The 23,708-nt window shown below is 40.0% G+C and overlaps 1 protein-coding gene across 1 annotated transcript in view; it reads left to right on the top strand.

Annotated features, from left to right (window-relative positions):
• Positions 1-23,708, top strand: part of PIGN (phosphatidylinositol glycan anchor biosynthesis class N) — a 93,861-nt gene that overhangs the window by 69,353 nt on the left and 800 nt on the right. Inside the window, exons 26-28 of the mRNA XM_040985074.1 lie at positions 1,312-1,385; positions 11,899-11,941; positions 13,950-14,002. Coding sequence (XP_040841008.1) covers positions 1,312-1,385; positions 11,899-11,941; positions 13,950-14,002 — 170 coding nt within the window. The remainder of the gene's footprint in view (positions 1-1,311; positions 1,386-11,898; positions 11,942-13,949; positions 14,003-23,708) is intronic.

Genomic DNA, 23,708 nt, shown 5'->3' with positions numbered 1-23,708 from the left:
TACTCAGCACCCGCTGGATGCTGACAGCACAGAGATGTGACACAGTTCCACTTGTTCTGTGTTCCAGACTTGCCTAGAGTCATTGGGTTTCTCTAATCATAGTACCTGGCACGTTTGGTATAGACAGCATACATTTGTTTAAGTAAAGCAGTTAATACCTGCCCAAAGTGCTGTTAAAATCATGTAAGTAAAAATTGTTAAAGATGTGTGTTTTCTTACTAGGATTGATATGTGCTTTTGTTACTGTACTGATACAAATGTATGCTTCAGAAGTGTTACAGAACTATTCAACATTTTCTCATGTCCCATCCTCTGTAGAATTATTTCAAAACAGTATTTTTTAAATTTCTAGTCACACTTTTAAGTGGAGGTTATTCTTTTATCTTTTTATTAAAAACTTTTGAACCTTGAATTAAAAACAGGAGTTAAAAAAAAAAAGAAAACTCAACTTAGAAATTGAACACGTTAAACTCCATCTCAGCTCAGAAATCTTTCGTGATGGCTGTGAGTGGTGTGACCACAAGAGGCCATCCTCCTGAACTCAGTCTGTTCACATGTCCTTCACTGCAGGGAGGCCGTGTGTCCTTCACTGCAAGGAGGCCATGTGTCCTTCACTGCAAGGAGGCCGTGTGTCCTTCACTGCAGGGAGGCCGTGTGTCCTTCACTGCAAGGAGGCCGTGGGGAGTCTTGAACGTTATTTCTTATGTTCCCCATATTTCATATATTACCCTCTTTTATATGTTTTTTTTAAAATGAGTCATTGGAAAGTAAGAGCTAGAATATTAACATTGTATGCTATTAATATGGATTTTTTAACCAATATGAATTTCCCCATGCTGTTTTCAAAATTATTATAAGTATAATCAGAAGTTGGTTAGTATTTACTTAGAAACAAAACAATGAAGCGGTAATAAAACAGCCAAGCCACGTAATAGTCAGAGGAGTTCAAGGGTCTGCGAATCAGTTACAGACTGTGTGTTTAGTAACTATGTCCTTTGCCTCTCACCCTCGAAATCCTTTGAACGTTGTTGTTAGCAGAATGAGTTAAGCAGAACTGAAGTTGTGATCCTCTTCTCTTTGGAATATGTATTAATGTTTGTTATCTGTTACACTGTGTATTACTAATGTCAGCTTTTAAATTGTTTCATCACTATTCTTTAAGACATGTTTTTATTTCAGTTTTTATTCTTCCCTAGTTTATTTACAAGTTATTTGAGAAATTGAAAATATTTCTGCTAACTCAAATATTTGCTTCAAAAAGTGTTTCCAGTGCCCATTGACCATGGCAACATTTGTTGTTCTTTTAAACAGATTCTGATCCCCTTTGTGCTGGTGATGTGTGCTTTTGAAGCCGTGCAGTTAACTACCCAGCTGTCATCAAAAAGGTAAGGTCAGTCAGTTTAAAACTGACTCATCTGCAGCCTCACCTGGCCCAGCACACATAAAAACAAACCAAAAAAAAACTTAAGCATTGAGGGCCCAGTGTGGTAGCCTAGCAGCCTAAGTCCTTGCCTTGCTTGTGCCAGGGTCCTACATGGGCTCTGCTGAGTTGGTGCCAAGCTGGCCCATTTCCCATCCAGCTCCCTGCTTATAGCCTGGGAAAGCAGCAAAGGATGGCCCAAAGACTTGGTACCCTGCACCCATGTAGGAGACCCAGAAGAAGCTCCTGGCTCCTGGCCTCGGATCGGCTCAGTTCCAGCCACTTGGGGAGTGAACCAGTGGATGTAAAATCTATCTGTCTCTCTAAACCTGACTTTCCAATAAAAACAAATAAATCTTAAAAAAAAAAAAAAAACTTAAAGCATCCAATTTTGTAAGTTTGAGGTCCTACATTTGAAGATATTTCATCTGATCCCTATTATGATATTATAATGTAGATTATTTATTATAAAAGAGAATTATTTCCTATCTCATGCTAGTATTCAGAGTACAGTTGTCATTAAAGGAAATTAGTTGACTGGGGCTCCTAGCAAACCAAGAATGCCTTCACAGTGATAAAATGTTATTAGGCTATTGCTCAAGCTCTGAGCAGCCTCCCTGGAAACCAGTAAAACGCAGTGTTACACTAGGATGGCTAATTACCTCGCTCAGGTTTTACTATGCTTATAAAATACAAGGGATAGCTTTCCAGCTTTTAGCTCATTTCTTACATGTGTTTAGGTTTGTTAGCACTTTTATTGCACAGAGCTTGAAATTAACGTTTTTAAGAATGGCAGTAATTTAATTTCTCGGTGTTGATTTCTACACATTTGACAAATGGAATGGTAAGTATATTGGATTTTTTGAGAATTTCTGAAATAGTAATTCTTAAGCATTGAGGACTAAAAGAGAAGCTGTCAAGTCAACCATTAGATTTTTTTTAAACCAATACAATTTCTTCATCAGCACAGGGACTCTGAAGAACACTTGATATAAATTTAAAGCTTCTAAACAAGTTTTGTTATTCTTTAATCAAGCTGACATATTCAATACTTGAGCAAAATAACTGCTATTAGCATAAATTTGCATGTTCTTGATGAGTTTGAACTGGGTTTAGCATATTATTGTGCATATGTCATAATTTTTCAAAAGTTTTTCTTCTGCTGGAAAACAGAAATCATGTTTCTGGTTTCATTTAATATATTTTTGCAGGCTATTTACCTGTCTTTCAAATACATTTTTTTAAAAAGAAGGAAAAGAAACTGGCAAGCGGCATATACTTTCCTGCATCTTTGTTAGTACATAAACATTTTAGGAAGGATTTCAATTGCAGGTGGTCTGAGCAGCCAGTGTTGTCGGGTTTAAGCCACCTGCCCAGCTGCTGGTGTCCCGTATGAGCACTGGTCTGAGTGGGCTGCTGCACTTCCCGGTCAGTGCCCTGCTGATGTGCTGGGAAGGCTGCAAAAGATTGGCCAAATATTTTGGCACCTGCATCCATGTGGGAGACCTGGATGGGGTTTCAGGATTCTGGCTTCAGCCTGGCACAGCTCCAGACATTGCAGCCTTTTGGGGTGGACCAGTAGATGGGGACTCTATCTCTGTCACTCTCTCTAGCTCTGCCATTCAAATAGATAAAATAAACCCTTAAAGAATAATAAGAACTGGACACCTAATAGCAGCTGAGAGGAAGGGTCTCGTGTCGCCTCCAGGTTGGCAGCCCAGAGCTGCTGTGATGCCATCAGTGGCATTGCTGTGACGCCTTTCCACATCCCCCTTCCTGGAGTGTTACTTTTATCATCCTACTGCTGTGAGCTCATATGCCATCCAGACAGGAAGGAGGCTGAATTATTCATAGAGAGAGCCTGATTCTCAGCCAAAGCTCACTTTATGTCACAGAGCCAGTGTCTTCTCCAGCTGTGTCTTCTAGCAGATTTCTGAATATGTCTCAAAGGCCAGAACTCTGCCTGGCACGCATTCTTTCTAAACTAGAAGTTGGCTTGACAGTGGGAAGTTGGGGATTGGCATGGAGTTTGAAACAACCTGCTGAAAGTGTCTCACTTGGAATCAGTCCATCGTAAGTGTGACACAGAGCCTGGGGACCTTTAGCACCTTCAGGATGCAGTGGAGCATAAAAGAGCATTCAAAGGCAGCTCAGAAAAGAAAATTGTAAGACTTTCTCTCAGTGATTTACAGTCAGCACTGGGACAGGTGTTTAGCACAGTAATGTCAGTAGCTCCTCATGACATCACTATCGCATTGCCGAGTGTCACTCTGCTTCCCAATGTAGCATTTCTGCTAATGGACAACCCAGGAGACAGGATCCTTCCCGCCATGTGCGAGACTCAGGTGGAATTTTGGATTCATGGGTTTAGCCTGGCCCAGCTATTATGTGCACTTGGAGAATAAATCAGTGAGTGGAGATCTCTTCCTCGCTTTCTACCTTTCAAATGAAAACAAAATGAATTTTATTTTATTTTTTTTTTATTTATTTTTATTATTTTTTCATTGGAAAGGCGGATATACAGAGAGGAGAGACAGAGAGGAAGATCTTCCGTCCGATGATTCACTCCCCAAGTGAGCGCAACGGGTCAATACCATGCCGATCTGAAGCCAGGAGCCTCCTCCGGGTCTCCCACGCGGGTGCAGGGTCCCAAAGCTTTGGGCCGTCCTCGACTGCCTTCCCAGGCCACAGGCAGGGAGCTGGAAGGGAAGCGGGGCCGCCGGGACCAGAACCGGTACCCACATGGGATCCCGGGCGTGCAAGGGGAGGACCTTTTAACCACTTGCGCCACCGCGCCGGGCCCAACAAAATGAATTTTAAACAGTGGAATATTCAATAGCCAAATAATGATGTCTGAAAACTGCACCTCTTTAGTTGTGCAACAGAAAATCCAAAAGTGTTCATGAAAAATGGAATTAAAAGTAAAATATGTAAACTGTATTTCTCAACCAACATTAGCTTCACCGTGTTTCAGGCTTTTGTAAGTGATGATGGCAGACATTTAGGTTATCGTTACAAAGCCAAGAGTTCTGGGAATGTAGGCATGTCGTTGCAGTCTCTTCTGCACTATTAACTAAAGAAAGTGGGTGCTCTTTCTGCTCAAGATGAGTCAGGAGTGTAAGGTGAGTGCCTGGCGATTTCCCATCAAGCTCAGAAGGAAAGTGTGTTTGATGTAAGTGCTGAGCAGAAGCTTGGTTAGGGTGAAGGACTTCCTGCTGAAGCTTACCCAGAGGCCCTCTTGTTTTTTAGGCTTTGGTTAGCCTTCACCAAATGCTTTCCTAATAAGCAGGGGTTATCATTCTTTTATCCTCCAGAAAATCAGTAAGCACCATGCCTTGAGCATCCAAAAAACTGTTACTATGATCTCTGCTCTCAATTTGTCTACTTTCCTTTTCACCAGACACTCTTAATAACCGTTGTTTTCAGCATGTTTTGCCTTCTGGACCTTAATGAGAAATCTAAGCTTAAGATCCTGTTAACAGTCCTTCCAAGGAGTGCTTCAGGATCTCAATCCCACTGGTGAAACTTTTCATTGAAAGCTATGCTGCCTTTTAAAATTTATTTATTCCCTTATTCATTTTTATTGGTAAGTCATATCAGATTTACAGAGAGGAGAGTCAGAAAGAAAGATCTGCCATCTGCAACAGCCAGAGCTGAGCCAATTTGAAGCTGGGAGTCAGGAGCTTCCTCCAGGTCTCCCATACAGGTGCAGGATCTCAAAGCTTTGGGCCATCCTCCACTGCTTTCCTAGACTATAACAGGGAGCTGGAAGGAAAGTGGAAAAGCAGGGACAAGAACCGCTGCCCTAATGAGATCCCAGCCTTTCTCTGTTGTCTTCTGCAGCTGAAAGGGTACAAGAGTTTTAGCACCCATGGATCAGAAAGTTTGCTCTACTTTAGTTTTTCAGAAATTTGTAAACTGAACCAATTGACACCTGTTTCTATTGTTCTATTGTTTCTGCTGTTACTAGCTAGTCCTCCTTAATCAAGGCATAAGCAGAATATTTTGCAGTATAAGCAGAATATGTCTGCCTCTGTATGTTCATTTTCAACATTGTCTCCTCCCTTCATAGAAAAGCTATCCATTTGTAAACTACTGGGTTCCTTAGAACATTGTCCCAGTCAATGGTTTTCCCTTTACATTACCACAAATTTGATTTTGCTTCAATATTGGCAGAATTCATAGCAATATGCTCTAAATGGGGTGTTTCCAGATTGACGTGTTAACTACTTAGCATTTCAGACTAGATCCTTTTCACACGTGTCACTGGTTAGTATGAGTTTATTTTTGTTCAAAATTGTTTTAAATGCATCTAAGGTTTTTTTTAATATAAAATTTCCATGAACTCTTTGAAGACCCTGCCTCATATTTGCTTAAATATTCAACTCTTTACCAGCCATGACTACGCGGCAGTGATTGTAAAATATTTGAGACCATTGTGAATAATGTGATCTAGTGACCAAAAAACTAGCTTTCTTGTGCCCTATATTAAATTAAGTAAATTGGGGCCGGCTGTGGCGCAAGTGGTTAAGGTCCTCACCTTGCACGCCCAGGATTCCATATGGGCGCCGGTTCTATCCCGGCAGCCCTGCTTCCCTTCCAGCTTCCTGCCTGTGGCCCGGGAAAGCAGTCGAGTACGGCCCAAAGCTTTGGGACCCTGCACCCGCGTGGGAGACCCAGAAGAGGCTCCTGGCTTCGGATCGGCATAGCACCGGCCGTTGTGCTCACTTGGGGAAGTGAATCATTGGACAGAAGATCTTCCTCTCTGTCTCTCCTCTCTGTATATCCGCCTTTCCAATAAAAAAAAATAATAAAAATAAATCTTTAAAAAAAATTAAGTAAATATCATGTTGATTTTTTTAAGGTGGATTTTCTGATCTCCAGAACATTATGTTCTAATTTTTAGGAGTCCAGATTTGATCTAAAATTATGACAATACCAAATAATTTTTATTAGGAGAGTATTTTTTATTGGAAAGTCTATTAGGCCTGCTTAATCTTTTTTTTAAATGAAGTTCAACTAAACTACTTATGTATTCTTAGCTTTAATTTGTTAAAATTGCTTTTATTGAGGTCATTTTTTTATTTAATGCTTGCAAATAAATTTTGGCTCACTTTTCTATTTCTATTTTAAGATTTATTTTATTTGAAAAGCAGATTTGTATATATAAAATATATAGTTATATAATATATAACATGACATATTAATAAAATGTTCAATATATAATTTATGTATATATGTGCTTATATATTCTTTTCTATAATATATATTATATAGAAGTATATGTTATTAAAAGTATATACTACATTATATATAATTTTACATGTATATAAATATATATATTTTTATATATAGTGAGAGAGAGAGAGAAAGAATTCACTGGTTTACTCCCCAAATGGTCACAATGGCTGGGTTTGGGCCAAGCTGAAGCAAAGAGTCAGGGGCTTCTTCTCAGGTGAGCACACAGACCCAAACACTTGGACCATCCTCCTCTACTTTTCTAGGCACATTAGCAGGGAAAGGGGTTGTGTAGTGGAACAAGCAGGACTTGAACCAATACCCATATTGGACCCTGACACTGTAGGCAGTGTCTTAATTTGCTGTGCCACATTGTCAGCCCTGATATATCTGTTTTCTGTCTAGCTTATAATCTCTGAGATTTTAGTTCCTGCCAGAGTGGATTTTTTTTTTCTTTTGTGATTATCTCTACCAGATTTAACTCACTTAGGTTATATATTACAAATTTTGTTTTTGTAAAGAAATTTGCTGTTTTCATCATTATGTTGTCAATTACAGATTTTAATCTGGGTGGTTTCAGCTTTCTCCATTGCTATTCTGTATTGTTTCTACTAAGTCTAATTGTTTCTAGTCTAAATTTTTTAGTTCCGTAAAACCAAAGGAAGCCTTTTTTCTGAAGTAAATTGTGTGATGTGTAATATTAGTGATTTTCAATTTTATTTTATATTGACTGTTTCACCATTCGTTTAGCACTTCATGCTGTGACACTGTTATAGCAAGGAATGACACATTGGTGAATAGAACTTACCGTCTACTAGGTGAAACAAATAACAAATAAAATGTTTGTGATAACAATAAATTTTCAGAGACTGTTAAATATCAGGAAGGAAGAATTGGGTGCTGTCTCTGAGGAGGAGACATTTAAGCAGAGAACTGAATAAACAAAACAAATGACCCATGACATGAGGATTAAGTGTTACTTAAGAGTGTAAGTACAAAGGGTGTAAGGTGAAAACACGCTTGGTGTGTTGCAGAGGGGGGAGACCGGCCTTACACAGAGTGTGCTAGCCTAGGAACTGTAGGGAAAAAATTGGAGCAGATCATATAGAGACCATTAGGCAATAGTTGAGACTGGAGACTGTATCCAGTTGTCGCCAGAATCCACAGTGCAAAGCTCTTCGTCTGCTGCAGGGATGAGAATGAAAACAGGGAGATGTTAGGAATCTGTTGCTGATGCGCAGTCAGCTTGGTGGGGAGGGTAACTGATATGAATTTTCACTTAAAAAAATACTCACTTTACATATTTCTTTAATCAAAGTATATTAATTAGATTCTTAGGACCTAGTACATTCAAGGCATTCTACAGATTGAAACGTACCATAAAATTACCCTACTTTTAATAAAAGTATTGTTTCCAGAGCAAGGGAATGATTTTACCATCCAGTGTGTACCTAAATTTTGAATAGTGCATTGTATTTAAGCCTTTTCGTGAAAATTTGAGAGTCTGTGTGATGGCCAGGAGCAAAGGCTCTGGGGCCAGACTTGCTGTGTATTAAGTCTACCCTCAAATTTACTTGCAGTATGACCCTGGGTACCTTATTTCTTTTTTGCTTCTGTTTCCATTGAATAGTTCAAATATATGTAGGGCTGTTCTGGACAAGCTTTTACCTTGTTGCTGATTAAGAGTTAATTTAGTGATGTTAGTCTGTGATCAAGTTTTCTTACCCGACTAACCTCTTACCCAACTAAGCTCTTGTCCAGAACTCTTCCAACCCTCAAATTTCTGGCTAAATTATGTAACTCATTATGTGATAAAACTTTCTTACTTTTCCGTTTCACATCAGGTTATCTCAAAATTCTTACGTTGAATGGCCAGTGTTGTGGTGTAGCTGATTAAACCACCACCTATGAAGTGTCATATCGTAGTTGCTCTGCTCTCAGTGCAGCTCCCTGCTAATGTGCCTTGGACAGCAGTGGAAGATGTCCCAAATGCTTGGACACCAGCCACCCACATGGACACCCCAGATGGAGTTCTAGGCTCCTGCTTTGGCCTGGACGAGCCCTGGTGTTGTAACCATTTGTGAGTGAACCAGCAGTTGGAAGATCTTTCTCTGTCTCTCCCTTTCAATATCAATAAATAAATCTTTAAAAAAAATTGTTATGCTGAAATCATATCCCTCAGCACCTCAGCCTAGAACTGTATTTGGAATCAGGGCCTAAAAAGAAGTTATTAGATACAATGAGGTTAAATGGGCAGACTCATCCAACCTGACTTCTCTGTAAAAAAGAGGAAATGCAGGGTGAACAATAACCATTTACAAGCCAAGGGAAGGGACCTCAGAATAAAATCAATCCAACTGACAGATTGATTTAGACTTACTGTCTTTAGAACTGTGTGGAAATTTCTACTGTTTAAGCCACACAATTCGTGATTAATGGTTTTGGCAACCACAGGTAACACACCCTATGAAAGCCATTAAAGCAATTTGTGTTTTTAATTTAATCTAGTGGTTTCAAGGAATGAGAATGAGAACAATGTTTTCCTTATATGCAGTAAGGTAGACACCATACTAGATTTTTGTCTGACTTAATTTTTCCATTGTTACTATGAAGTGCAGGAAGTATTATGCTCAGTCTATAAATAAGAGAACAGTGGCCAAGAAGGCAAGAAGTGACTTAGTCAGATGTGTCTTACTCCAAGAATGTAATAGAACAGCATGTGTTTCATGCAACAAAATAATCTGCTTTAGAAAAACAAAGAACAGTTTAAATATATGAAACTTTAGAAAAAGATATTTAAATGTTTGTTGCAAATTTGTTCTATAGTTTTTTTCTTGTGGTTTTGCAAGAACTGAGTCCAAACCGTGGAATTTTTAAAGTTATTCTCGTTTTCTTTGGAAAGTACAAGAGACAGGGATCTTCCATCCATTTGTTCACTCCACAAAGGCCCACAGCGGCCAGGGCAGGGCCATGCCAGCCAGGAATGCAGACCTCCCTCTGGGTGTCTCAGCTTGGGTGGCAGGTACCAAACCTGGAGCTGTCATCTGCTGCTTCGTCAGGTGCACATTAGCAGGAAGCTGGATCAGAACGGGAGGAAGTAAACACTGCAGTGGGGATGTGGGCACAGCCACTGTGCAAAACACCTGCCCGTTCCTGGAGCGCCAAAAGTAGTGCAGGACAATGTCTTCATCAGGATTGCTTTCTGGGGAATTTACATTTTAGGAAGAGGTTGTTTTAGATGACTACTACATTGTCTACAAATTCTTCATCAGAATAATGTATTTTATTGTGTGTTACAGCAGATTACTCTGAATGGTAATATATCTCAGAAGGGTATGATAAGTCTGACTTACAGTATGTAACTTTAGGGATAAAATACTGAGCTATATTTCTAAATTTTAAACTTATATTTAGGAAAACAATGTTTCCTAAAGCAAATCATAAGCTTCAGTAAAGCCTCAGACTCTTTTTTCCTTTTCCTTTTTTTTTTTACATTTTTAAAATTATTTTATGATACAGTTCCATAGGCAGGCTGTTTTTTTTTTTTAAGACTTATTTTATTTTTATTGGAAAGGCGGATATAGAGAGGAGAGACAGAAAAGAAGATCTTCCATCCGATGATTCACTCCCCAAGTGAGCGCAACGGCTAGAGCTGACTGAGCCAATTCGAAGCCAGGAGCTTCTCCAGGTCTCCCACATGGGTGCAGGGTCCCAAGGCCTTGGGCCATCCTCATCTGCTTTCCCAGGCCACAGGCAGGGAGCTGGATGGGAAGCAGAACCGCCGGAATTAGAACCAGTGCCCATATGGGATCCTGGGCGTGCAAGGCGAGGGCCGGCCCTAACCACTGCGCCATTGTGCTGGGCCCCAGGCAGGCCATTTTTAACATTAACTAAAAGTGAATCATATGTTTACCCTGTAAGGGGAAAAATAAAATAAAATCTTAGAGTTTGGGATATGGAAAGAGACTTGATAATAAAACTTACTCATAAAAAGCAACCTTGGTAAACTGGGCTGCTTCAAAATTAACTACTTTTATACTCTAAATGATCTTACTTAGGAAATGAAAAGATAATAATAATCCTTGGAGGAAATATATACAAATCAGGTACTTTGCAATTGACACTGCCTAGAATGTATGAAGAAATTCCATAATAAAAACAGTTTAGTTAGGACTTGAGCAAAGTGCCTAAAAAGTGTATAGACATGATAAATAAGTCCATGAAAATATGTTCAGCATCATTAGCCATCCAGGAAATACCCATTATGACCTCAGTAAGGTATTACACACTTAGCAGAATCATTTAAATAAAAAGCACTGATATCACTAAAAAATGCTAATGCGGATGTAAAGAAATTGATCTCAGTTGTTACTGATGGGAGTGTAGCATGACACAGAATTTTACTGTTTCTTATACTCTTGTGTATTTTTCCTAAAGATATGAGAACTTCGATTTGCAAAGAAAACCATGCAGGATGCTTTTTTAGCAGCTTTCTCCGTGGTAACCATAACGCAGAAGCAGATGTGATGTCCCTCAGTGCTTGAATGGTTAAGCAAACCCTTGTATTTCCATCTGCCAAAGGACTGTCCAGTAATGAAAATCAGCTGTTGATACACACAACACTCGGCTTGACTCTTGAGGGATTTCTATTGAATTAACCACCACAAGTACGAAAAAATTCAAAGGTTGCACCAGGTGATTCCATTTGAAATTATAACATTTTACAAATGGAGGACCGAGTAGCAGTTGTGAAGGATTAGGCAAGGAGAGAGGGAGGAGAAACCAGTGTGACCATGAAAAGGGCTTCATGAGGAATCCCTGTGATGACGAGGACGTTGCGCGTCTCGGGGTATGAGCCAGTGTCCTGGTTGTGATGCTGTGCTGTCATCCAGCAAGGCAGTGAGTGCCATGAGGAGAGCCAGATGCAGGTTACACAGGAGCCCTCTGTGTCATTTCTGGCAGTTACACATGAGTCTGCAATTTCCTTGAAAAGTTGAAGAAGTATGGCTCGTGGCCCTTTCATCATACTAGATAAAACTTGGTGTGTTTGCTAGCATTTCTGAAATCTAGTCTATCACTGTAAGATAATTACCCATGATGATATGAAAAGAACTCTGTTGAGAATATTTTCAGAAGTACTCACAAAATATTATTTTATTATTTTCATTTTGATTTTAATGTACTTAAAAGCATACCTATTGTACTGTATGTAATTTTTTTCTCTTTCTTTTTCCCCCTAGCCTTTTTCTCATTGTTCTCATCATATCAGACATTATGGCTTTGGTAAGGCATTATTGGATGTTCAGCATAAATAAGATCAGAAAACAAAATACTGGATTGCTTTAACCAAGAAAGATGTGATTGTATTTCTCTGTATAAAATCTTTAGATGCTGAATTCTAAGTGCTGGCATAGTTTATACATATAAATTATATTTTGTACTAAGCTTTTCTAAAGGGATCAGAAGTCTTATTCCCTGATACACTCAATATGTCATTTTGTACCTGGTTTTCCATGCTCTTTATATCAGAGATTTGCTTTCTATAGAAAATTAACAGAAAAAGCTAATTTATGTTTAAATGCTATATAATTTTCCTACTTAAAATGTCTACTTTTATTAACCCTTATCTCAGAAAAGAAAGGTTTGGGAGGGCAGGGCAGAGAGTAAGGAAGAAGGCAGCACAGCTTTTCAACCCACAAGTTATTGTCAAAATGATAGCTACAGTAAATTAGTTGTGAATTACGTAGGCCTCGAGTATCATTAACAAGAAGAAGAGTAATTTTATGTCTGCAAATTCCCTCTGGTTTGATCATTTACTGGAAGGATTCCCAGGGCAGAACTCACAGATTGCTGCTCAGTCATGACTTGTTGCGGCGGAGTGGTGCAGGTTAGCAGCAGCCCAGAGCAGAGGAGCGTGGGGCAGAGTCCAGGAGGGAGCCAGATGCAGGTCTGGTGTTACCTGCTCCCGGGGCGTCAGGGCTTGCTGGTCTTCTCCCAGCGTGGATGTGTGACAGTACAAAGTACTGATGGCTGGGTTTACCTGAGCTCTGCTGTGTTGATTGGTACTTGATCTCATATAGACCACATGACCGACCTTGAGTCCTGATTCTTATGGATCACATTGTTAGGTTGTTCTAGTGCCCAGCACTTCAGGCAAAGCTGTTTTCTCAGGTCTGGATGTCTAAAGGCCTGGCAATTACTAGAAGGTAAACTACTCTTACCTCCCAGTAGCTAAAGCCAGATCTCTTTCTGGGTAAGGTTAATTCCTCACGGTTTTGGTGTACTAGTCCATGACCAAAGTGATTGCAGATCCTGGTTGGTGACTTCTCAAATCAGATTCCTGGTCTCTTGATTTGGAGAGGGCATTTGTGTGCTGTGTTAAACTGGGCATTATATGTATTTCAGAATTGACCGCAGATCATGTTGGAACAAATCAGCTTTTAGTTTGGCTTACTAAGTGAAAAGTAAACAAGATTGATAGTTAGCAGGAAAGAATTGAAATTCTCTGATAATTTTATCCTAGAAATCATGTTGTTTAATTTAATTTGCAAAGCTATTTGTCATGTAACTTCTGCTTACTTGACCAATGTCGTATGTCACTTCTCCCTGCCTGTTTTATTTACACTTGATTCAGTTTGAACTTATGAAGCTCAGTCTTGACCTTGAATGCTTATTGGCTATTGTCTCTGCCAGAAAAACACTTCTAGTACCCCAACCTCCTCTTTCACCAGCTCCTATTTGCCATGTAGATTTCATCTTCCAGTGGGAGGCCTGTTATTTTCTTAATCAAGCTATGTACTCCTTTCTCTGGGCTCCAATTGCTGTATTTTCCAGTGACAACATTTCTCTTTGTCTTTCCTTATGTGCATCTCTCTCTCTCTCTCTCTCTTACAGACCTGATATCTTTAGATAAACTCATTTGCTTAGGTTATACAACTTGTTCTGGGTAGTTTATGTCTAGAACCCAATACAATGATTGTTATATAGTAGGCAAGCAGTAAATACTTGTTGATAAATAATTTGCATGGCTTCTTTTTACTGACATCTTTTTTGCTATTCACAAATGTCACTTTTGTGTTCATTGATTGACTGATCATTCTGTTACTGGCTTTTAGACTTCTCATTTTAATTCAAACAAAAGTTTGAATTAAACGTAAAGGGCATATTGTTGATTCCAGTCACATCAAGGTTCTAAAGAGTCAGAAATTTGAAATGTACAATCCTAAAATAACTTTGTTTTTAGACATGGCCTTTTGTTTTTAATAGAACTGTATTTCATTGTATTTTACAGCATTTTTTCTTCTTGGTCAAGGATTATGGCAGCTGGCTTGATATTGGAACAAGGTGTGTATATATTCATGGAGAAGTTCTTAAGACAGCAGTGAACAAAAGGTGAAAGTTGATGCTTAGTATAAAAGTTACAGATATGACTTAGAGGTCAGCATGGTATGTAGCAATTATTTGAAACATCTGAAGCAAGACATCTCTCTCCAGTCTGGGGCATTTGCACATCAGAAAGTGTGTTGTTGGGGTGCCGTGGGGGGAAGAGCAGATCTTAAGTCTGGAGAGAACTAAAGGCATGCACAGTTGTAGGAGAAGCTGTTGGAATCCGGTGTGTTCTCTTAACTTCTCAATCTCTGTTTAGAAAAATAAAAATCAGTTGTAGCGTGAATTTTTTTATGAATAGGTTCAGAGAGTCATTGAATTATTAGAATATATTTTCAAAGTTTTTATTTGTAAAAAGGGAACAGATTTCATGAAAGCATAAAGATACTTTTTCCACTTTCCCTCCTTCTTTTCTTAGTTTTCTTTTAATTTTTACAATGTCATGCCTCCAGTTCTCTTCAGAGTCACAAGCTTAACCCACCAGTAAGTAAAGAATTCAACAAGTACTAAGTAAGAAAGCCTCTGTTCTTCAGAAGTGTAGACGAGGGCTGTAAATAGTAATCAAATCTGATAGCATTGCTCATATACATTACGTTTTTTGTACTCTGTTAGTTTCCACAAATCAGAGAAAATGTGATATTTGTCTTTTGGAACTGGCTTGTTTCAATAAGAATAATGGTCTCCAGTTGTATCCATTTTGTTGTAAAATACAAATTTCATTATTTTTCGCATGAGTAGTGTTTCATTGTGTATGTATGCCATAATGTCTACATTTAGTCATCAGTTGGTAAATGTCTTGGTTGAATCCATGTCTTAGCAGTGGCAAGTGAGTTGCCATAAACATGGGGGTAGAAGACTTCTTGGAATCTTTAATATGGAAATAGTTTAATATGACATAAAGTATAACATCAACAAAGTCAGTGTCTTCTTCTTTGTGATTTTAGTGTCCATGAAATAATCTTTTCTTCTCTCTGGAAAGAAGAAAGCTAAGTTGATCCTTCCACTCTTTTTTTTTCCATAATACTTTCTGAGATAGAATATATTTTTGTAGATGGACTTTCTCTCATTTGGTCACGGCTTATTCAGAGCTTCCTGTTGCCAAGAAGCCTGTGGGTTGGCATGAGACGTTGTGTGTCAGGCACATTCACCCCCTGCGTCTTAGGCCGTGTTGTTTTATGCAGATCTACCTTTCTGATAGACCGTTGAGCGCCTCAGAGCTGGCCTCTGCCACATCTCTTAGATACCGTTTGTGCTTGGTTCAGGAAAAACACTTAAGATCTCTGGTTTGCTTTTTTCTCATTATGTTTGAAAGGTTAGGAGAAGCTGTGGTGTGTTTTTCTTCTCAGCATCCCTGGCATCCCAAAGTGTCCAGAGAGAAGGTCAGAGTGAGAACTCTATACCACAGTGTCTGGGTTCAAGTCGCAGCTCTGGCATTTTTAGTTGTGAGACTTTTGCTCTCTGGTTTAACCTCTCTGTCTACCTTCCCTTGTGATCATTTTGAATGCATTAATCCATGCAAATCGTCTAGAGTAATATCTTGCTTCTAATATACTTCATATAATGTTAGCTATCATTGTTGTTCTGTAGCCCTATCCTTCATAGTGTTTCTTTTATTAACCAGATATCTGCTAACTCTCTCCATAACTTTATTTTCATTTTAGACATAGGTCGGAATTTCATTTGAAAAGTATGTTGTTAAAATATAGTATGTTTGTATCGAAAACTTTTAATTTTACTTGTGTTGAAATGTATGTAGCAAAATTTACCATTGTAACCATTTTGAATTGCTTACTTCTGTGACATTGAGTATATTTACATAGTTGTGCAATTAGCACTACCATTCTAGAACTGTTTCCGTTTAGCATAGCTGACCTCTGAACCTTTAAAGAGTAACTCTACTTCCCTTCCCCCGGCCGCTGCCAGCCACCATTATGTTCTATTCCTACAAATTTGATTACTTTTGATACCTAATGTATCTGAGATCACACAATGTTTTTCTTTTTATGGTGGTTCATTTCACTTATCATCATGTCCTTAAGATTCATTGAGTTGTAATGTGTATCACAATTTTAAGGACTAAATAAAATTCCATTGTGTATGTTGGCCATCTTTTGCTTGTGCGTTCATCTAGGTATAAATACTTGGTTTGCTCTTAGTTTCATACCTTTTGGTTTACTATGAGTGATAGCCTGTGAGCATTCACATGAGACTTCTGTAATGGGAGAAACCTGTGTTGTCATGGGTCCCAAGGAGGTTGTGACTAACCTGGCTGAGAATGGGGTCCCACAGCCTCTCCGCCTCTGCTTCTTTGTTACATAATCAAATCAACCCTCTACAAAAGGCCTTTGTGTCTAATCATATGTCTGTGCCTGTTGCATGGGATACTCACTACAAAGTTTTGAATTATATAACTTTGGCCTTCAAAAGAGAAATAAATACTGATTGGAGGGAGTGAGCCAAGAATGAGAGCATCTTAGGCCGGAAATATGTTGCTTTTCCAAAAGCCTTTGTTAGATGTCCTGCCAGGGGGGAGTGGTGAAAGGCAGAGTGAGGTGGAAACGCCTGCAGGAGGGAGGCTGCCATGACGCTCTGATTGCTGACAGACACTGCGCGTTTCCCGTGCACACTGCCAGATGGCAGCGGGGGCACTTTCACATTTACACCAGAGGGTGGAAACAGTGAGTCTCACATTGGCTTATGTCATAGGACGACTGTGCTGCTAAACTGAGTTGAGAGCTGCAGCCAAAGAAAGCCTGTTGAAGTATTTGCTAGAAGGCCAACGATGAATTCAGGAGCAGTGGTAGGACCAGACATGTTTAGCAAGTCCTGAAATAGGAATTTTCCTTAGCTGCTGGTTCCTCTTGACTTACCTTCATTACATTTTGGCCCAACAGTCCAGTCGATTTTTGTTTTAACCTTTGGAACCCCAACTTCCAAACTTCTGTCTCCTAAAGCTTAATGACCAAAATGATCTTGTCAACTTCTCTTCAGAGCAACTTCTCTTTCTTCCCTCTACGTCTTGAATTATGTACCACTTCATTGATGGATGGACGGATGCACGGATGGACGGATGGATGGACAGAGGAAGAAAGAAGGGAAATGTTGATAAAAACAGGGAGGGAAGTGGCAAAGAGAAGGAAGGGAGATGTAGGGGGGAATGAAGAAGGAAAAAAGGAAGTGAGAATATGGAAAAAGGAAACACTTTTGGCTTTTTAAAAAATATTTATTTGGGCCTGGCGCCGTGGCCTAGCCGCTAAAGTCCTTGCATTGAATGCTCCAGGATCTCATATGGGTGCTGGTTCTAATCCCAGCAACTCCACTTCCCACCCAGCTCCCTGCTTGTGGCTTGTGGGAAAGCAGTTGAGGATGGCACAAAGCCTTGGGTTCCTGCACCTGCATGGGAGATCTGGAGGAGGTTCCTGGCTCTGGCCATTGCGGTTGCTTGGGGAGTAAATCATCAGATGGAGGATCTTCCTTTCTGTCTCTCCTCCTCTCTGTATATCTGATTTTGCCATAAAAATAAATAAATATTTTTTAAAATATTTATTTTTTTTAAGATTTATTTTATTTTTATTGGAAAGGCGGATATACAGAGAGGAGAGACAGAAAAGAAGATCTTCCGTCCGATGATTCACTCCCCAAGTGACCGCAACAGCCGATGCTATGCCGATCCGAAGCCAGGATCCAGGAGCCTCTTCCGGGTCTCCCACACGGGTGCAGGGTCCCAAAGCATTGGGCTGTCCTCAACTGCTTTCCCAGGCCACAGGCAGGGAGCTGGATGGGAAGCAGGGGCCACCGGGATTAGAACCGGCGCCCATATGGGATCCCGGGCGTGCAAGGCGAGGACCTTAACCACTGCGCCATCGCCCCGGGCCCTTAAAACATATTTATTTTATTTTTATTGGAAAGGCAGGTTTAAAGAGAGAAAAAGAGACAGAGAGAAAGCTCTTTTGTCCACTGGTTCACTCCCCAAGTGGCTGCAGCTGATCCAAAACCAGGAGCTTCTTCTGGGGTCTCCCCTGTGCATACATGGCCCCAAGGCTTTGGGCCATCCCCCACTGCTTTCTAAGACCACAAGCAGGGAGCTGGATGGGAAGCAGAGCAGCTGGGACACAAACCGTCTCCCATATGGGGTCTTGGCAATGCAAGGCAAGGAGTTTAGTGACTGAGGCTATTGTGCTGGGCCTAGGCTTTTGTTTTCTACCCGTCATGCACCCCTTTGCTTGAAAGGAGTTCAGTCTTCTTATCTGGACAATAAGATGCTGGACTTTATGCTAGGTATATGCTTGCAATGAAAGAATCTCAACTGAACTTGAGCTGAGGTTATGCAGCAAGGTGGAGGAATCCACCATAGGGGGGAGGGGTGTGGGGAATCCCCAGTGCCTATAAAACTGTATCACATAAAATAAATTAAAAAAAAAAGAAAGGAGTTCAGTCTTTCATGTTGTTTGAAACCAGTCATAATTACTAAAAAAAAAAAAAATACCATTTATTGCATACAGTGTATTAGGAGTTGCACTTAAGTTATTTTGTTAATTTTCATGACAGTGATGTTTTCTGTTAGACTGAGTAAGAATTAATTCCCAAGAAGTATGATTTCACAATAACAAGGGAGAGCTGGATTGGTGTTTTTTTTATTATTATCATTACTATATATACACTAAATTTAGAAATAGTTTCCTCAGGGGAAAAAAAAAATAGCTCTGGAGCAGCCATCAATGATGAAGCACTCCCAGGCATTGTCAAGCACCCGCAGGTGAATGAGATCGCTGCCTCAAGACTTGGTGATGTTGCTTGCTGAAATGGATGCCTGCTTCTTCAGGCTAGTGTGGCATGGGTGGAGGGCGCTGCTGTGCGACCTGGACAGGAGCTGTGTGTTTCTAACACCTGGCCCGTGCTTCCAGGGAAGTTGGGCAATTTGAAAAGCATCCCAATCACTGGTTCAAGGAGCAGGTGGTTCCATCTGTATGAACACGGAAAGGAAGCTACTTCCTTCAGCCTCCAGTGACTAAGAAAACATTGTGTGAGTTCAGAACCTTGATTGAAAATAATTTCAAAGAGAGGACTCAGAGATTTTGACAGAGCATATTAATACGTAGAATGGACAAGAGCAAAGCTGCAGAGATAAAAAAAAAAAACCAAGTGTATACAAGTGATAAGATTTCAGAAACCAGGAAGTTTCGATAAAGACATTTCTAGAAAATAGCCTCTGGAGAGACTGAACTTGAAAAACATTGAATACAAGTCTACAGTTTATATCTACTGGCATCTAAGTGAGGAGCCAAATTCTTTGAAGAGATAAAAATTAAATCTGGGTTGGAGAAATTTCACTTTCTAAATGCTGCAATGTGAGATCCTCATTGTTTCTGCCCATGTTAGTAAGGTGTAAGCCTAGATTCTTCTCTCTGTGTCCTCCACGACAGCAGTGAGCCGAGGGGCAAGGTGTGTTGGGAGGGAGAGGCTCATGTGTCTTCATAAGCATCTCATGAGTTGCCAGGAAAGGGCTTAGGTAATGGTGGGGAAACACACTTCACAATTCAAAATGCAGCATCCTATAATGGAATTTGCATTTCAAAACTCTGTTACCGTGCTTTTTTCTGCTCTCTGTGAGAGTGTTGCTTTTAAGATTTGAGTATTTGGTATTTGTGTATGTGAAATGATGTTTGGAAAGCTGAGATGTTAGTGTCATGTTACTGCTATCATTAGGCTTGCTGGCAGTTTCCCTAACGAAACCAGGATTATTTGAATTGTGGCTTTGCGGCAGTTTCCCTGCACAACCAGTCTTATTTCTAAGCTTCTTTGAATCAGCAATACCTTTAATAAGCCAGCATTTCATGTCTGTGAATATTCACAGACATGAAATGTTACCCTTTTTCCTCTGTATCTTGCTTTTATAATTAAAAAAAAATTTTTTTTATTCAGAGGGCAGACACACAGGAGATTTCTCTCCTCATGTACCTGCAGCAGCTGGAATTGAGCCAGGCCCATGTCAAGAGCCCCAAAATCAGTCCAGGTTTCTCCCACAGGTGGCGCACACCCAAGGACTTGGACCGTCCCTCCTGCCTCCCAGGTGCACATACTTATGAGAAAAGCTGTATCAGAAGGAGACGCAGTGCTCGAACCCGGGCACTCCTGTAGGGGCTCCACGCATTCCAAGCAGTATCTTCACCACTGCTAAATGCCTGTCCCATGTCCTGTTGTGTCGATTTGCAAATAGTGAAATAGCAAGAATCTGTTCCAGAATCTGAGAAGGAGGAGCGAGAGCTGACTAGCCCCCTGACTGTAACTTGACCTGCATCTGTGATATTTTTGGTGTGGCCACGATGACTGCAGTGGGTTTTCAGAATACTTTTAAGAAAATGTCAAGCTGTTCATGTTAAGTCAATAAGTAAACACTAGTTTCTTCATTGAGGAAGATTGTATTACTAGGACATGAAGCAGTCTGTCTGCTGAAGGGTATGGGACTCTGCATTCAGAATGCATCTCCAGAGTAGATTTTACGAAAGTTAAACCGAGCCTCTGCCACAGGAGACAGAGGCCACGTGGCCAGCGAAAGCTGGCCTCTGGAGAAGCTGGGGCATCCACTGTTCAGCCGAGTGAATACAGCCTGGTCGGACCACAGACTTGTGTTCAGCAGAGACTGATTTAGAATTTTTTCTTCTGATCTTTATACTGTCACTGCTAGGTCATAAGCTTTGCAGAGTATTCTCTTTTATATGTATTCAGAGAGGGCATTTTTTAAACTAGGGGGAAAAAACCCAGATCTTTGAGGTGATTTTAATAACTGTAAAAACAAATATTTAAGTTTATGTCCTAAACGTGTTTGTAGTGAGGTGAAGAGAGTCAGGATCATCCGTTTGATTGAGCTTGATTTGCTGGAGGTGTTCATTCGGACTTTAATCATGTCCCACATGTACTGTTGTTTCACCTGATTAAGATACAAATGGCAACTAAATTATTTATCACTGCTCTTTAGATAAAATAAAAACTCGGGATTCTGTTTAGTAGTTTTTGCATACCCTAAGTGCAATTAATAACTGCCATGCAAGTGTTCTCTTTCACGATGAATACAAAGCTTATTCAGATCCCTCCTGCTCAGCCAGGCCGTTTCATTTACCGCCACCATGGATTGAAGAGAAACACGATGGGCCTCTCAGCACACATTGTGTAAATACAAAAGGCCGGCCAGGCAGTTCTCTGTGGTCCTCGCCATACATAGCTGATCCTTCTCTGCCATCACAAAAGTCTTGGGGGAGGAGTGAGAACAACTGAATGCATTTGAAGTTGAACTTTTTTGTTCCTTGTATTCTGCTACACCTAGATATCACCAAGACTTTACTGTTGGGAAAAAAACAAAAAACAAAAACCACACAAGTCAAATGCTTTATGAAGATGGTGAGTTTCCCAACTGTTTCCTTCCCGCTATGTTAGCATGGATGAGTCAACAATCTGTAATTTCTTGATGTTGTAAGGAGATAAGTTATTTGGGAAGTACCTTAACAAAAAAAAGTTTTAAGAGATTAAGTCAGGAGCCTAGCACAGCAGCTTAGTGCTTTTAAGTCCTCACCTTGCATGTGCATACCATATGAGCACTGGTTCTAATCCCAGCGACTCCACTTCCCATCCAGCTCCCTGCCTGTGGTCTTAGAGGGCAGATGAGGACAACCCAAAGCCTTGGGATCACATACCAATGTGCGAGACCCAGAAGCTCCTGGCTCCTGGCTTCAGATTGGCTCCGCTCCAGCCCATTGCAGCCACTTGGGGAGTGAACAGTGGAGACAGGATCTTTCTCTTTATATTTCCTTCTCTCTGTAGATCTGGCTTTCCAAGAAAAATTTTTAAAGCAAATAAATATTTAAAAAAATAGAGATTGTCAGTTTTAGTATTTTGATCTCAAAGTGATTTTAAACTGTAACAGTAATCTGCTAGCATGCATCCTTTCCTTTTTTTGTATAACTTAATTGGAGTATACTTTACATATCATAAAACTCACCCATTTTTAAGGTTTTAAATGTTTAAAATTATTTTAATAATTTTTGATGAATTTGTGGAATTATGCAACTGTTGCTACCATAATTTCTTCATCCAAATACTGTCCTCATTGCTGTTTACAGAATATTCCCTTCCCTTGCCCAGCCCCAAACAGCCATTCATCTGCTGTCTGTTTCTATAATTTGCATATTTGTGATATTTCATACAAATGGAATTGTGCAGTGTGTAGTCTTGTACATCCAACTCCGTCTATTTTGTGGAATACATTTGGGCATTTGTCCATATCTTATTCAGTGTTTTCATTGCTGAATAGCATTCTATTGTATGAATAAATTACATTTTGTGATTTGATTAGTACACACTATATACACTATATAAAGTTCATTTGAAGTACCACATTTTATCTCATAAAAATGTACAAATATCACATTTATCCCGTAAACATGAAGTGTAATCATTTTTTAAATGTTTAATGAGATAGAAATGCTAACTGACTTAATCGTACATTGAATGCATGTGTCAGATTATCACACGCTTCCTCCTGAATGTGTAAAGTGAAAATAATTTTTAAAAAATTTCGCAGTGCTGCTGACTCCCGTCCCTCTCCCTGGCTCCGTGTCCTCACCGGCTTTCCCAGTGGACCCTAGGGTGGATGGCGCTGCCCTGGGCCTGATTCTCCAGGCCGTGGGTCAGGTTGTCCGCACTCCAGCACTCACTCCTCTGACTCCGAATGTGGCCCGTTAGGTTAGAGAGGACACATCTGATAACAGCACATTTAGGACCCTCGTGTTCAGCTGATTGGCTTGAGGAACTTGGAAGGTTTTGAACTTTCCTGTGAGGGCTCAGAGCTAATGTTGAGGATTTCTGCAGTAGCTAGGCACTCAGCCTCAGAGATCTCGCACACTGTATAAACGTCATCAGCAGATGCACTTCGCTGAGAGTGTTAAGAAAAAAAATCCATAATTCAATGTTTCAAAGATAACCGCTTCTCCAAATGTTGATGCCCTGGCTTATGTGCAAACATATTCAAAATTTTTGTTTCATTTTTCTAAAGCTGTCTTTCTATAATAACCATTTCTCCACTTGAGTAAATATACGAAGCTGCAGAAAAGTTCAGATAGTGGACAATCTGTGTCACGTAGGAACTTAAAGATGCATGACTGTCAAGAATTGGGAATTTATTCCAAGTAAGGTGAAGAATTAGACTGTTGAGCAGGGCAGTGAGTGGATTTGCTTTATAGTTTTGTAATTGTGCAGCCATGGTGTAGCAAATGTAATGTAGGGATGAAGAGGAGCGGCAGGATGAATAGGCTAGTGCCATATCCAAGCTAGAGATGACGGCAGTTTGGACTAGGGTTGCTGGGTTTAAGAAATATTTTGAAAGACAAGTTGGTAGAATTTGCTGATGAATTTGATATATTGGGAGAACAAAACATATGAATCAAGAAAAATTTTTAAGCTACTTCTACCTTACTTTAGAGCTAAAGAGGCATCCATTAGAATGTGGAGATGCGTAACCTCGGGATATCTTGAGGAGCCAGTGGATGGAATGCAGAACATCCAAGAGGTGGAGGGGGAGATTGTTTTTGTTTTCCTGCAAGCTTTTGAAATGCAGTTCCTGGTACTAAGACAGACAGTGCTGATGCCAATCACATTTTTATAAAAAGTTACA

This window comes from Ochotona curzoniae, unplaced genomic scaffold (assembly GCF_017591425.1).
Source record: "Ochotona curzoniae isolate NIBS_2020 unplaced genomic scaffold, NIBS_Ocur_1.0 contig_43, whole genome shotgun sequence".
NCBI lineage: Eukaryota > Metazoa > Chordata > Mammalia > Lagomorpha > Ochotonidae > Ochotona > Ochotona curzoniae.
This window is presented reverse-complemented; position numbering and strand designations above follow the sequence as displayed.